Here is a 16,950-nt window from a genome sequence, read left to right as displayed (position 1 = left end):
AGTTTTATTTTATTTTTTAACATTGTACATTCTAGTGAATATACAAATCCAAAAATCTGTGAGGTCTTTATGCCTGTTCTTTCGGGTTGTACGATTGAGAGCACGCAGCTGGAGCATCTCCACAGGGCATTATTATTTCTTTAGTGTGTAGTTCCTGTTGATTTATATCCTCTAGTGTCCTTGGAGAATGCAGTATTGAAATGAAAATAGATTCATTCCGTGAAGTTGTACTTACTACAATTTCAATTAAATTAGTGTGTGGGTAATGGAAAAGAGACTTGGATTGTAATTACCTTCTTCAACTCTTGCCTTGGAAGTGTATGTTCAAAGGACCAAACAAATTGTCAATATCTATGCACTTACTTGCAGAGTAACGTGAAAGATTAAGTCTGATACCAAATTATCCTGTCTACTTTATGCTAGATTTAATGAGAAAATAAAGTATTAAATATATTCTGTCAATACATACTGTTGTTTGCATTTTGGCGGCAGGGTATAGATCCATTTGGTCCAAGTATTACTCGTGTTAATGCATACATTTCTTTAAAGTAATAAAACAGACCTCCAAAACAATTTTTTATCCAAGAGGCAATAAAGCCACATCGAGGGAAGAGGATCTTGCATTTTGAAAGAAAAAACAAAAAGGGTTGAAGAACATTTATCATGAGATCCATCCCAGCAAAATCCTCAGAAATCTTTTAAAGCTCTTTACAAAAGAGACTAGAAGCTGATTTTGACAGGCTAGTTTTTCACCAAGTAACTGCAGACTAGCAGTTAGTTAGACTTTAGGATTGACTTTAAAGGCTTTTCTTGCTTGCTTATTCTCTGACAAACTGATGGGCAAGAAAGTTCAAGAGCATCATGTATTCTATTGTGTGTGACTTAAATAAAAAGGCAGAATCTTCACAGGTGTTAACATCTTTGACTCAGATTCAGTCACAAACGACTTACTTTAACTGATCTTTGTTGTAACTGCATGCTAAGGTTTATAGAAGCCTTAATTGCTAGTAGGATTGACAATTGTTTTCCAGAAAGAAAAAAAACTGTTTTCTTTATTCACAAAGAAGTTTTAACTATAAAGCTAGGATTTGAAAGTGCAAGAAGAATGAGCCCAGTTGATGGTGGTGGTGATTTGTTATTCAAAATCAAAGGCTTCCTGCAAAGTTAGCTGATCTGATAGTTGTCTACAGCAACGCCTAACACCCTCTGACCCTCAAGCAGAGTGATTCCAAGTATTAGAGAGTACATAGAGACCCATCAGGGCAAATGAAATTTGGTTTAATCAGTATAAGGATAAGAAAAGCAGGCTTTCTTACAGCACCAGCCAATTCTCATAATCTGAATACCTTTATTTTTAACTGGACAGAAAAAGAATATTCCTGTGCACAAACTCCACAAAGAAACTGTGTCTCAAGGCAAACATAGCCAACTTCTCGATATAACAGCAAGCTACTTGAGTTAGCCCTGGCTTTACAGATCAAGACAGTAATCAATCAATTAAATTTGCCTCCATAAGCATTTAACTTCAAGGAGCTCCACAGGAAAGAGCCAAATCATAAACTGCTCAGCCAAATTGAAACTTCACATGCCCTAACTACTATTAATATAGTAATAATCAAGGAGAAGCAAGAAAATAGTTGTGTGTATCTCCAGCCACTTCACTAAAAAAGATGAAAGCAGTTGTTACGGGAACTGTTAGTATATTTATTTTGGGCTGATTTTTCCATTAGCTTGACTTTAAAAGTCAAGAATTGATGCTTCATGTACAAGGTAGCCAGCATGCTCCTCACAGTAAGGGTATCCACGCATACAAGGTGCCACAGACCTTGTTTCAGCTAAACAGAGCAGGTCTAGGTAGATGATACTTCCTCTGAGAAGATCTCAGAAATTTTGTGAAGTCTTCAATTATATTAATCATAACTTCTTTATATGCTGAAAATAAAGCTAGAGAAAATCAAATCTGGAGCGCCAAATCCTCATGTCTCTGGAGGCTGTTGTGTTGTGATCTGTACATACCAGCATAAATTATATGTATCTGCACAAGTGGAAGAGGAAAATGGGGAGAATTGTCTTTGCACAGATGTAAAAAAAGATCATAACTAGAGAGAAAAGGTTTCTAAGAGTAGAAGTAATTAACTCTGCAAAAGCTTGTCTAGTGAAATGGCAAATTCATCACTACTTGACTGCTTTAAATAGTGTGTTTTCAAAAGATGTGCTCCATTTCAGCTTCAAAATATCAAACTCTACAGGATTCACTTATATAATGTGGAAAGTAACTCCCTCCTTGGTGGAAGTTCTCAGACAAAGTCTTGTGGCCTCCTGGCCTGATCAGGCAAACAGCCAGATCAGGCCATTGTAATGCTACCCCCCTCTTCCACCCTTCCAAAATTTAAGTAATATATATTTTATAAGCAGTATAGGAGGGAGAAGTGAAATTACTAGTATTTATCTTGAAGGCGAACTTAAAGCTTCTCTCAGACAACAGCTGTTTCCAGAATCCCAAATATGTTTTCTTAATTCTTAAGAAAACTGCCAGACACCTAATTTCTTTTTGGTTTCAAGCAAACTATTCTTCTTCTCTGTTTCAGAAAAGAAGGCAGAAAATTCCATCCCAGTAATAGTTAAGGGAACAAAACTCGCTGCTATTGAAGCAAACGTGCACTGATACAGTTTTACCAAGGATACATACAACTCTTCACTATAAACAGCAAATAAATTCCTTTTCCTTTGGCGTGTTACTGTTTCTTTCCCCAGGGGCTGGACCTGAAGAGAGAAGGAATTCCACAAGGCTTCTTGAGATTTTAAAGCAAGTTAACAACACACTGGATTGGGCTGAAACTTTTCAAATTCAGCTAGCAGAGTGGTTGCCAGGAAAATCAGCTCAAACATCGGTCATTTGGGCCTCAGTCTTGGATATGAGGCTTCCCCGGCTCACAAGTGCCCTGCCTGAACAGGCAGGGTTCTAGCAAGCAGCTCGAGCTAGAAGGTGGTTTCAACAAGACATCTGGCAGATGAACGCCCACTGTCACAACTATCTCCAATGTAAAACAAGGCTATTGATAATGAGAAGGACGTAGTGCTGTAGCAGCTCAGGAATGCACAGAGCAGCTAGTAGGGAAGGAATCCCATAAGCAGCACACAGAACACCCTCGCTGCCCTTCGCCAGGACTATGGTTATGCTGTGCTTACTCCCACACACCAACAACGTGGTGGCATTTGATCAGCGCTGACTCCGAGGGCGAAGTGCTATCCCTGAAATCGGTGATGTTCCTAGCTGCGTCTCCTTTGTGCTTTTGAAGCTTGTCATTTAAATTTCAGTTCAGCCAGGCAATGCTTTGAGATTTGATGAGAACACTGAAAAATGAAGCATGCTTTATGTGTACTAAACTTGCAGATCTGAAGTAGTGCCCTAAAATTACTCTTGCCAGTGATAATCACCATTCCTTTTTCATTATACTTTCACAAGATTACATTTTGACATTTTGATATCAACTCTTCTAAAAGTATTGTCATAGAAATAATCTCATTACAGAAGATGGGAATGTAGCTAAGGACATGAGCTCTCACAATTACATCTTTGAAAAGGCATACACTGCTGTTACTAATAGGAGTTCAAACCAATTGGAATTAAATGCATGGGATATTAATTTACATCTACTTAAAACCAGGAGATAAACCACATGGGAAAGACTGCTTTAATGATGTTTATTTTTTAAGATACATCAATTTTGTATTATAAATCCACTAAAGTATCTGGGCAACTGAATGTGAAAATTAGCCAGACAATACTTTGTTTGAGATTTGATGGGAATCAAATGGGAATCACAGAAAAATGCAGGAAAATGTGATTTACATATAATAAACTTACAGGTCTGAAGGAGGTGTCTGAAAGTTGTCTCTGAAACAAGGTTGTAGCCAGGCTGGAGTTGGTCTGTTCTCCCACATAACAAGTGAGAGGACCAGATGAAATGGCCTTAAATTCAGATTGGATATTACAAAAAAATTCTTCATGGAAAGGGTAGTCAGGCATTGAAACAGGCTGTCCAGGGAAGTGGTGGAATCACCATCCCTCCAAGGGTTAAAAAGGTGCACAAATGTGGCAGCTGGGGAGATGGTTTAGTGGTGAAAAAGGTAGTACTGGGTTGATAGGAGGACTCAATGGTCTTAGGAGTCTTGTCCAACCTTAATGATTCTATGATTCCATGAAAATGAAAGCAACCCCTTCCCCATTTGTGACACATAGCTGTGTTTCAAGCTCATATTTCCTGAACACTGCAAGAACAGTGTTTTTATTTACAGATGCACAGTGAAGCACTAAAACATCTTCCAACAAACCAGTTCACTGTCAGATTTCAGAGGATCATTCTCCCTGTGCCCTAGCAACAAGCAGATTCTTCTTGCAGCTGAAGACTTTCCCACTCAAGTATGGCAAGCAGCTCTCCCCTATCACCTCATGCTTTAGCCAGCCACAGTGCTCTGCTAAGTACAGTGGTGCCCTCTAACCCCCAAAAGCACCCACTCATTCCTGCTCCTGGCAGCCTTGCATGCTCCCAGCTACGGCAGCACTGCAATGACAGTGATCTGCAGAAATGTTTTTCCTCTTGCTTCCTGCTCCTTGTATCCCAGCTATCCCTGAAGCTGAAGGAACAGCGTGAGGTCCCAAGCATATTCTGAGATCAAGCAGAAAAACTGGCAAATTAAGGGCATTTTAGCTACACATGGCTAGGTAGATTAGCATTTCTGTCTCATGGAGAGATCCTTTTTGTTGGCAAAAGGATGTTTGTTAGCAACACCAATTATCTGCATTCGTCTAAAGCATACTTTTAAGAAGGATGTTTTTTTATAAAACGTGCCTCAGGTAACATACGAATGTCACTGAATTGAAAATAAAAAGCATGTCTAATCTAACAAGGGATAAGCAAAGAGAGCAAAGTTTTTCAGGAGGAAAAATTAGGATGCTGAATATAGACAAAGTTTAAGATAATTAGAAGCATTTTCATGGATTGGGCTTTACAATTTTTCATTATGCAAAAACTAGATGACACATTTAAAAGAAGGTATATTGACTACTATAGGGCCAACAGACACTTGAACATTTATAGTTCGAATGTGCATCACCCAAATAAGAGTGAATATTTTAGAAAATCACCATGTGTCAGTCTCAAAAGCATAATTACTCTGCTTTCCTCAATTTGTCCTTCAGTTTTTTTTCTTCTTAGACAGAAACAAATAGAATGAATATGCAAAGAAAGTAAAAATACTGTGAAATTTAATAATAAAACACCAAAAGGAAATCTGCTAATCTGCTAAAAACAATGACATCTTTACAACAGTAGGATTTCGAGTTTCATTTTGTTCTCTTAGAGCAGATATGAAAATTTCCCAAACAGAAAAAAATGCCAGAAAGACACTTTTAAGATTAATAGAACTTAACATACTATACACATTTAAAATTAACAATGATATTATAGCTAAATCAGTTACTAAAACAAGCAATCAGCCATGAGAGAACTTGAAATATTCTAATTATCAAAGTGTTGCTGGAACAACATTATGATTTCAAGCAGCATTGCACTAAGCACTTGGTCACCTCAACAAGACAGCACAGGACTGCCACCTTGTGAACAACAGAAAACATCAGAGCTGCATTAACAGGACAAAAACCAACCGCCCCCAGACACTACAGAATACTTTTTCCTTACTTTCTAACAGAAGTAATCCATCTTATTTATCAACCCTCTAGAAAATTAACAGATTAAAAAATATTTCAGCATCGCTTATGATATAAAATTCTTGCTAATTTTGAACATGAACATTTGTTGTCAAAGAAGTTAAAAGGAATGAAATATAGAATGCTCACAAATAGCAGGAAATGCAGTTCACAGCATAAAGGATTATCAAACTTCCTATCTTGATGAATAACAACATTTTTTTAACTGAAAGAAAAAAAATTGTTCAACTATTTGTATTTTTTCCCCCCACTTCAAAACAATTCAGCCATGCTATGACTATTCAGCTATTTTTATTATTCCAACAGTTACTGAAAAATCATCTTTCTCTCTAAGAAAAAAACTGAGCCCTTTTTTTTAAGCAGCCATTATAGAAATGTTAGCTATGCCATTTTTGGTTTTACCTTGGATACTTTAAGAAATTAGTGTGACTTCATTCTAAATTATTAACTAATAAAATTTACAAGACATGAACGTTTTAAAGCTGTTTTAAGACATTTCATTGCCAAATGACACCTGCTGAGAATTAACCTAAAGTAAGCAATTATGGTTTTATTGAATCTAGAAGACCTTGGCAACATAAAGCAGGATAAATACAACCCTTTCTGCATGTCTTTAAGGAAAACAGCTAACAGCTAAACTAGATAATATTTCAGGAGCAAAATACTAAAATCCATTTTTCAATGAATTTCAATAGTGCTAGTGCTATTTGTCAAAGTTCTAGGAAATACTGACGGAATTTGGAGACCTTTCTTTATGACCAATTCTGATACAAATATAACCACCCGGATTTCTGGACTGACTTGGCCAACATTGAATATTACCTGCAATATTAACAGGCTCATAGGCAAAAGTAAAAACATAGCTTTATTCTACAAATATGTTCTCCTTTCATACTTTAGTAATTCATCAACTTCCCTCTTTAAATAAACTTTTATCAGCTCAGCCTGCTTTCAAATGAGCAAAACATATTAAGCATAATTGTACTTTTAAATTAAAATCTGTAAGTATAGTGATAAATTCCATTACAAAATATTACGCCATTTCATAATACTGGTTAAGCAGCCCCAGCAGGTCACAGGCATCTCTCTGTGTAATTTTTCTAGTGTCTCCTGGGGTGGAGCTCATTAGAAAGGTATTGTGCTCTAAATCTTGGTGGACTTTTTGCATTCACTTTTCACTACAAAAAAGAACTTTTTAAGTTGTACATGTTTAAGCCAGCTCTTTTCACTTGAAACACAGCTTCTACTTCTGTTAAAAGTAGGAAGCCTAACAGTCTCTCAACAGTGTTGATCATCAAAGGTATTTGAAACCAGTAACTACAGACATGCTGGACAAAACACCTGTGGACTACACAGGGATCTCTGCAAGGGAATTTTCTTTTCCTCAAGGGAATGGACACCTGCTCCCCAACGTAAAACCAGAGAAAACCCTCAGATCTAAGATACAATTTAGAATACTAGACAGAGCCCCATGCCTTCCCATGTTACCATTCCAACTCAGTATTTCAGGGCACAAATGAAGTTGTACTCAAGGCAGCAAATGCTCTTTATCTTATGATTTTATTGGCATGGCACACAAAAACAAAATTGGAAGCAGAAGGCACGCAAGACTTCCCCTCCCAAATCTGTGACACTGAAATCGCAACACAATATCTGGACTCTGCCAGAACCATGCTGGATTCTTCAAAAGCAACCCATTTCAGGTTTCTCTTGTCCCTTCAATTTGAAGAAGCAAATAGGGAATGATTGAAAATGGTGTTCCCTACGGTACACATTGACAACAAATTACCAGGCTGGCAAAAGGCCAAGAAGCAAAGAGTGACCTGGCAGATATCTTAAATTCAATACAAACACACCTACTCATTGAAGAGTGGCTTGAGGATTTCCTTAGGAGAAACAGGGCTGCGAAGGCACTGATCAGAATCTGAGCTCACCACACCCACAGTGTTAGTACAGGGAAGGAACTGGAGCCAGGACACTGATCTTAATGTCTTAATGTTGCAAAAGAAAACAGTAACAGTATTGACCTGAGTCTGTAACTCACCAGTACTGACCTCTTGAAAAACAATTCCATTTCAGAGTGACTTGAGTGCCGATAATATGATGTTTGCACAGATCTGGCTGCAGTATTTTCATTACAGAACAATAACGAATTTAAAGAGGCTACACAGTACCTGAAGTTTTGGACACCACCCTCCTCTGCCACACACTTTAGCAATCAAATATTTTTCAGACTTAATAAAGTCATTACTGACAGGAACCATTACAGGCTTCATTTTTTCTGATAATGCACACTAGATGCTTTTAAATACATATACATACATATACGTATATATACATTGCATTTTGCCTTTGTAAAACAAAATATATACACTCAAGTTCCATTAAGTTTGTATAAACATGAAAAATACTTAAAAGACTAGTTCAGTAATGCCATTAGTACTTACTGAAGATTACACATCAAAGATCTTTGAAATACTCTGTGCAACTCAGGAGTGCACTCAAGAGCTGATTTCAGCACAAACCTGTAAGCCCAGAACCACAGGACATAAAAGCTCAATTATTTAAGAGGCTGCAATCCACTGCATGTTACAGTCTGACATCTGTAAATTACTCCCCTTCTTATAGGTCACATAATCAACTGCAATTTATCTTTTCTTGTACAGTAACATTTATTGCCTCAAAGAACGCACACGCACATAGCCTCCACTGTGTTTTCTAAATACCAGTTTGAAATAAAATGCTCAAAATGCTCTAATGATTTAAGAGCCTACATTCTGTTTATAAAACTAATGTAAGCATTTACTGACAAAAAAGTGATGAAAACTCAGTGAGACATAGGAGGTTTTGAAAACATTGTACTTTAGCAGTGGTTTATACCTGACAACTAGTAAACCAAGAAGGAAATGGCCTGATCTGAGGAATAAATATGCGCACAGATAAATAAACAAAAAGGTTGAATACTGAAATCCTTCTTTTTTAAAAGAGAAACCTCTGAAACATACTTATAAACTGTTATTCCTTCAAGGGCATGTCATATAATACTTTATTATCATGAAAAATGACAGTAAACATCTCCCTTATTTTACAGTAATTACAGAAAGGTGTTCTCACATTTCCCCTCATATTGAATTTTAAAATTCTCATGAATTCAACATCTGGAGTATCTTCACATTATAACAGATCTTGCATTTGGTTGCAACAATATAAGCAAAGAGCTTACTTCCCAATTCCAACTAGGGAAAACAGTCCTTACATGATGCAAAAGACATTGCTTCATTCCAGAGTCCAGTCCTGAAACAGAATAGTGTTTTCCTACAGGTATAAAAGTACCAAAAAAAAGTCACCACATAAACCTCTGTACTTCATCACTATTTTCCCATTTGAATGCTCTGTTTAGAAAAAGATAAAAGGTAACAGCATTTACTAAAACGTAAAAAGCCAGCTCCAGAAGTTGTCTATATAGTGACAGAAATGGAATATTGAGCCTATATATTAAGAATGGCAAAATAAAGTAACGAAATTCTAGCAATTTTTGAGGAACTGTGACTGCTAATAAACATACAAAATACATTAAGATCCAGAATATCGATTTTGATTTTAGTGTATCAGCAAAACTCCAGCCAGCAAATATATAGAATGGAACTAACAGGTATTTTACAAGCTCATGTCTTTGGAACACTTTTCTCCAGACATAAAATGTATAGTGTCTGTTATCTGCTAGTAAATACTTATGGACGTAGGTAAATTTCCAGATCAGGAATAAAGAGATGACAGCGATTAAGCTATACTGCACAGGGTGCTTTCGCAATGACAAAAGGAATTTCCTGATTTTAGTAGGGGTCAATAAATGAGGGAATGAAAAAAAAACTGTAAAGGACAGAAAATAGAACAGCTGAGGAAAGTGCAAACAGGCTTCATGACTACTTTTATCACCAACAACTATTCCACCATTGATAAAGACAAAAACAAAGAACAGAGATACTAATATGATGTATGGCCAAGTTAAAGCACTAAGTGTAACTAAGTTTTTAGGTGATGTGAGATATTCAACAAGAAACTGCAGTATTCTGGTCAAATCGGAAAATGATCCTTTCCTGGAAGAAATCTTTTCATCTTTCTTTTTCTGCAACTCAATCTTCCAGGCTTCATTTAGCTTCTCTGCAACAACATTTCCAGCACAAAAAACTGTCCACACAATATTCGTCTGACGAAACATGAAGCCACAAAATCCAAGGAGAGCAGAAGTTTTATGGTTACCATAAAGGCACATTAAATAGGAAAAGAGAGTAAAAAATACTGATCCTGGATCTGTATAATAAAGGAATGTAAAAAAATAAAGGGTGGGAAACATTGCAAGAGTTAATGTAGACAAGATTCTCTGGAAACCAGACACAGCCTAAAAAAGAAGCAGAAAAATGTGGTTAGACAACGTCTAATAAAATAATAAATTAAAAGAAAACTAGTATCATTCTTGAGAATTCCATTAACACAATATAACATCTCCTATGCTCTTTGTTTCCATTATTGCACAAATGCTATATATTTCTTAAGCTCCCGTGATGTTAATACAGTTACACAATGTTAAAATCCAAGTGGAAAGTACAAAACATTACTGCAGGTGAGTTAAAAATATGGCAACAAAAATACACCAACTTCTTTCACATGTCAGGTGTGCATGTATTTGTGGCATTAAAATCATGGTGGGAGCATAATTGCCCCCACACCTTGGATAAAAAGGCTGCATTAATAGGCAGAAGAAAGTAAAATCAATGGTTTACGCCCCTGCAATCTCATAATGAGATTCTGTTTATCTGTGAGACAGCACCATTTTGTGCCTCTACTATCACCTCTCTTGAACCCAGTCCACAGAGAGGTCATCTCCAAGTTTCTGATCTTTAATGCAGCTTTTATTATTTATCCTCATTATAATTCATGAGTCAGAAAAGAAACTTTAAAAAAGGTAGGAGACAGGCAGTTAAAAACTCTTCCCAATCATCCCACTCACTACATGATACACCACAAACCACAACATGATAAAATGTTGCATGATGTTTCTGAATGATGTAGTGTGGGGTGCAATAGCCACTCACCACCTTACAGGAAAGAGGAATAGAGAAAATGCTGAGGTCAACGAAGTGTCCAAGTATTACTTAATGCTTAGACTACTGTCATGAAACTTTTTCTTACATTTATGTTTCCACTTCCAAGTATAAAATTAAAAGTGGAAACAATTTATCTGATCTAATTCTGTAGTGTTATCATGTGCTTAAAAATGAAGAGGTTTCTCTAAGAAAATACACCAAAAGAAATTTTCTTTATAGTAAAGGAATCCTTCAGTTATCAGGGAACAGGAAAAAATGTTTTAAGGTTAAAAGTTAAACTAAGTAACTTTACTAACATGAAGGATTTTAAAGAAGCCATTAACCACTAAAACCATCTATTTACTGCAGTGGTGGATGCTCCAGAATTTTAAATATACAGCATTCTTGTATCCAAGCTGAACTGTTACGGTATGATGTACGGACAGCTAGACAGGTAAAAACCGGCTGGATGGTGAACTGGTCACACTCTACCCAAAGGACAGTAACAACCCAAGTACCACGGGGATCTGTACTGGGACCTGTCCTGTTTAATGTCTTTATCAAAGACAAGAAAGCAGTGAGAGTACACTGTCATCAAGTCTGTAGTTGACACTACATGGGTGGGACCAGGCAATTTACTAAAGAGTACAGGTGTCATCCAGAGTCACCCACACAGGCTGGAGGAATGGGATAACAAAAATATGATGTAATTCAACACGGACAAAATCAAATGCCCGCAGCTGAAGAAGAAGAAGTCCACATAAACAACACAGGCTGCTCACAGAGCAGCTGAGGAGCTGCTGTTCAAGCTCTGTGAGGACTCCTAGTAATCCCAAGTAGATGAGCATTCAGACCTTCGGATAATAAGTCTGCATATGTACTAACTTTTATTTCAATGGGACTCCCTGTAGTTATGCGCAAGAATGAAATTTTAGAGGACTGCACCTTGTACGAGAAAAAACATATTAAAAAAAATTAGAGAATAGGAATGTGTCTTCTTGGCCAAACTGGTGGTGGTACTTGCAGTTACAGAAAACTGAGAACAGCTCACATATGTAGTGAAGGGAACATACACTAAGCCATCAAAGCTGCTTGTACAAGTGCATAAAATTATTTTACTCTGACCGTACCTTATTCTTCTGATGGATCTTGAACAGAAGCAAATACAGTAAATAGAAGTTCCCAGCACTGAAGAGGAGGTTGATGAACCTGAGCATTCCCACGGAGCACACCACGCTTCCCGTCCACCCGAGGAGCCACGCCGCGGGCTTCACCACTCCCACCGAGAGCAGGTACAGGCCGGGCAGCGTGGTGATCATGGGGTCCCACTGCGACGCGACACACACAGCGTTACGGAGCGCTCCCGACACAGCGGCCCGGCTACCCCACCCCGCCACGGCCCCTTCGCTCGGCCCGGAGGCCCAGACAGCTCCTGGCATTGTTGCCCGGAGGGTTCTGAACTCCGTGTGCGCTGCCAGGCGCGCTGCTCCTCCACCCCGGTACAAAACCCGCCTTCGGCCACCCTCGACCCCGAGCGGCTGTTATACTGCTGCTGCAAGGATGAGTTCCTCCCTGACCTGCAGGAAGCGGCCGTGGCAGTAGGCCTGCGCCTGCGGGACGTGGAACACCTCGTCCATGTAGGGCCCGCGCTGTCGGCGGCTGACGGCCGCGAAGAGCAGGCACGACAGCAGGAAGGCGCCGCTCAGAGCGCCCGAGAAGCCGTAGGCCTCGGCCCGCTCCATGCCGGCTCCGCGCCGGCCGCGATGGCGCCGCCCTTCCGGGGAGGGGCGAGCGGCGCGGGGCGGCACCCGGCCGGGCGGGAAGGGCCGCGGGGCAGCGGCTGTGGCGGGGCCCGGATATTGGGGATCCCTGTCGGAAGCGCTGAGCCCCCGGTCTGAGTGGCCGCGTGTCGGTAGCGCTGCGTTGTCCACGGGACGAGCGGCGCCTCCGTGCCACCGATACCCTGGGGCGGCCGGGATGGAGCGAACGCACCGGCTGGAGCTGTTCCCTGGCCGCAGTGTCACGCTGCTCCTCTTCCAGCACGTGAAAAATGCCGCTGCTCTGCGGAAAAAAGCCATGGAAGGATCCATTGACGGAGCACTGATAAACCCCGCGATGGTGAGTGAACGCGTGTGCCGCCCTGTCGGTGTGGAAATCCTCGGGGGAGCTCAGTGAAGGACGACCCGTGCTCTCAGTCGCTGTCCCACGAGTTGCTTTGCGCGTCCTCCAGGCTCTGCGCAAATGCCCTCCTTTGATTTCATTACTATGTCCTACAGCAGAAGGGTTGGTCTGTGTAAAACACAGCATTGGCAGGATTGGCCAAAGCAATTGTTGTCTTGATTCGTTTCACATCCTGCTTGGTGAAGCGGTTTAAATCTGCTTCATGTGTAAACTCTAATGCTAATTGATTCATGCTGTCAAGAATCGACTATCTGGTGCCTTTGTTCTCATTTAAACCCATAAATAATTTTAGAATCTAGTCCTTTTTTGTTAGAATTAGGCTATAAAAATGAAGTGGTCAGGATTTTTTTCATATTTCAAAACAGTATGTTAAAATTCTGTATAACTGTTTCTGTTGTGTTTTACAGATTGTAGATCCTTTTCAGATTCTTGTGGCAGCCAACAAAGCAGTGCATCTACAGAAGATAGGTAAAATGAAGACCAGAACACTCTATGCAGAAATTATTTTCAGCCTTTCACCAAGCAACAATGTAAGATTTATTGAACAAATTTCTTTTTTGCCAGAAAAGCTTGCTAAGATCCACACATCCAAACTAAGTACATGTATTCATTTAACAGCCTACCTGGCTACTAGTAGAAGCTACTGTTATTTTTAATAACGCTAATATACTGTTACGGTTTGTAGCTTGTCAGAATTCCATTAATGTAAAATGTCTGTCAATTTATACTGTTGGTGTATCTGACACAGTAACTGAAAAGGTTCCTTATATGTAGTCAGAAAGTGACTCATAATATTTTAATTTTTTTTTTATCTTTTCTCAGATTTCAGATGCATTTAAAAAGTTTGGCATTTCAGACAGCGAAACAGCAGTACTCATTGTGCTGGTTGTGGATGGAGACAAGACTGTAAATCTGGCGGATATAACATCTCAGGTGGAAGGCGAGCAGGTTTCCCTAGATGAGCTCCCCCAACTAACAGACACTGCCAAAGTTAAAAAGGTGTGTAGCCAAAAGAGAAGACTGACATGGAGAAGAGGGATAGTTTATTTAGTTGTCTGATTGAATATCAACAGACATAATTAACTTAGGATCTGTATTTCTTTAGCACAAGTGGACAACTCATTTTAAGTGGACCTTGATTATTTCTTAGAATTTTTTAGTTGAAACAAGTTTTAGTTGTCACACCCTAACATCACAAAGTTTAAGTCTTCAAATTATTAATGTTGTCAGGGAATTTGACCATAAAAATAAATTCCAAATTGCTGCCTACCATCCAAGCACTTTTTCTTCCTGTTTTCTCAGGCAAATATTCATTTAATTAAAAATTTCAGTCCTGAGCAGTTTCATAATCTTAAGTACATACATAGTCCCTGTAGGGGTGGTTAAAGTAAAAACATGTCAATTAGCTGTTAGGAGCTGTCTTAGGGCATGTATGCTCTTAACAGATTACCACATGCTAAATAGGTATTTTGAAGCATATGTGTCCTACATGATAAAATTCAAGTAACTTAAATAATCGTTATGATGTCTGTCAAAGTATTGATAGGAGACATATGAATAAAATTGAACAAATCGTAGCATTTAACATGTGGAGTTAGAAGTGCTGCTCTCATTCAGTTTCATAGCTTTCCTTGTTCTTGCAGTTTCAGAATTTGCTTCAGTCCAAATTTTGTCTTGTAGTCACAAGAAGGTAGGAATTTCCAATGTAAAAGTGGGGAAGAGGGGAATAATCTTTTCTTGTGTACGTATTTTTAGAAGGTATGTCATCAGTTTTTTTCTTCCTTATACATATTTCCTGTTTTTCTTGTTCTTTTTTTTTCTGCAGGTGTACAAAGTTACTCCACAGGAAGAAAAAATCGGCACCTTATTGGATAGTGTTGTTTGCAGAATGTCAACAAAAGATGTTTTGTGAAAATGTGGAAATAAATTTCAGAGGAAGTAAAGTAGTACTGAGTAGTTTGATAACATCTGAGCTTTAACCAAGCTTGGACACAAGGGTAACCTGAGCTGTGTTCTAAGCACAGAGAGCAACTCTGCCAGGCCAAGCAGAATTTGCCATTGGCATTTCTGTCCCTTTTCTTGACAAGGGAAAATTGCCAGTACTGTAAGCTGAACTTAAACAAAAGGCTTGGAAATGTGTACTTACTCTTTCGTCAAATGTTTTGGTAGTCCCAGACAGGGTTCAAACATTGTAAATACTTTTTATTAACCGTGCTCTGATTTGTTTTGGTTTGGCAACCTGATGGATGATATCCCTTTAACAATACTACTGCCAGAAAAGGTGTCTTTACAGCCCAAGTATTTCTGATGGACTAGGAAAAGGAAATTTTCCATAAATAATCAGCAGCATCTCCCTCTTTTTGCTACTGGGATAGAATTGCTGCCCACCCTTTGAGGACAGGAAGGGGCAGAGAAGCAGTGTGGCAGCCAATGGCAATGTGGAGCAGGTGCACCAGAGATGTGTGCAATGAAGAATAAGGTCAGTGTGGATAATGCTGTGGTGGTGTTAGCACCTGACAGTCTGATGTCATCCATTGCTGGCATTAAAGGATAAGAAGTGGTGCTTTTACTTCGTAACACTGATACATGTGATGCTGAAGTTGTTCCAAGTGCAGAATTCACAGACAAATCTGCACCATAGATTGTCTCCACTTAAATTGTTAATAGAGCTTACATAGCATTCTGAAAGGATCATAAATCTTGTCTTGGTTTTTTGAACCAGTGCTAGGAAAGGCCATCAAAGGGAACTAAGAGGACTATTGATTTCCAGTAGTGACCAGGTGCAACAGCCCTGCGTGTGTATCATTTAATCACAGGCAGGCATCCTGTTCAAGTAAAACTAATGTCCTAATTAGGTAGAAATCCATCCTGTTTGTTATTTTTATGCTGTAGTATTTTTCTGGGATGTACATAAAACTGTGTAGCTGTCTGCATTTTTTTTTCTGAAGTTCTCTGAGGTATTATGATTTGTGTACTTAAAAGATCTTTGGGAGAGTTATTCTTATGCATAATGTTTGGGAAAACAAAATATATTTTGAGGGAGAGGTAGTCTGAGTTAGAGTTCAAATGTTGTCCAGTACAGTAAACAGACAAGTGAACTGACATGTAGACCTGATTTTGTCTGTTTCTGTATTTAATACAGTAATATACAGCTTCTGTTTCGCATTTTGATTTCAGTTAAGTCTTCCCTTAGTTAAAACACAGTAGTACAAATACCATCCTTTTCTTACCAAGCAGACCAATGGCAAATTTAGTTACAAAGTACCAAGGGAATTGCAAGGTTTATCAAAGGATTTGGGACAAATGCCTATGCTGACTTCTTGCTTTAAAGATGGCTTTACAGAATGCATCATCGGCTCTAAAGGGAAATGTGAGGCAGTAGCAAAAAATGGAGCTTGGAAGGACTTGAGTCTTCAAAAGTGTGTAACATCAGCATGTGAGAATGACCATGGAAAAAAAATAAGAGACTTGTTTTCATTTTCTGACAGTCCGTTTGGTACATGGAATATATCATAAGATTTACTGGCTGAACTACAATGTTTTGGTAGTTTAAAATAACAGCAGACAGGTTTACTTAAACCATTGCCTTTTTTGAACATGTGTAAAATGTTTGTCCAGTCTGTTTAATACAGGAGAAATAGTAATAAAATGATCGCTGCATAAAAGTTTTGACACAATTTCCAAACTTGGGTTCCCAGTTTCTGCTTCTTGTCCATCTATTTCATTGGTGTAGAGACATTAAATAGTTTGTTACTGTTGACATAAGTTAAATTGTGATTTACTGTGAGACCCAAATGAGGTGTTTTCATGGGTGGATTTACAGGAAATTATTTTGGGACCTGAAGTCTCCAAAGTATCATTCAGTCAGGCAAATGATTTGGGACTGTTTGCATTGAAAACTATGCCCTGCAAGACCACAGGTTTTCCCTAGGTGTGGTTGCATTATCCAAGTTA

General features: G+C 38.7%; 2 protein-coding genes across 2 annotated transcripts; one reads left to right on the top strand and one right to left on the bottom strand.

Annotated features, from left to right (window-relative positions):
- Nucleotides 1–5,252: 5,252 nt before the first annotated feature.
- LOC116442786 (putative Dol-P-Glc:Glc(2)Man(9)GlcNAc(2)-PP-Dol alpha-1,2-glucosyltransferase) lies at nucleotides 5,253–12,595 on the bottom strand. Its single transcript, XM_032106226.1, has 3 exons — nucleotides 12,393–12,595; nucleotides 11,946–12,143; nucleotides 5,253–10,130 (listed from the first exon to the last, which is right to left on the bottom strand). Exons 1-3 carry the CDS (start codon nucleotides 12,555–12,557, stop codon nucleotides 9,075–9,077), a joined length of 1,419 nt encoding a protein of 472 aa, XP_031962117.1. The 5' UTR covers nucleotides 12,558–12,595; the 3' UTR covers nucleotides 5,253–9,074.
- Nucleotides 12,556–16,681, top strand: TPRKB (TP53RK binding protein). The gene is given in 6 exon segments (XM_032106227.1): nucleotides 12,556–12,609; nucleotides 12,611–12,775; nucleotides 12,778–12,933; nucleotides 13,404–13,526; nucleotides 13,819–13,995; nucleotides 14,822–16,681. Coding segments are annotated over 6 exon segments (762 nt in total). The 3' UTR covers nucleotides 14,909–16,681.
- The last annotated feature ends 269 nt before the right edge of the window (nucleotides 16,682–16,950 follow it).

Source organism: Corvus moneduloides, chromosome 4 (assembly GCF_009650955.1).
Source record: "Corvus moneduloides isolate bCorMon1 chromosome 4, bCorMon1.pri, whole genome shotgun sequence".
Taxonomy (NCBI): domain Eukaryota; kingdom Metazoa; phylum Chordata; class Aves; order Passeriformes; family Corvidae; genus Corvus; species Corvus moneduloides.
This window is presented reverse-complemented; position numbering and strand designations above follow the sequence as displayed.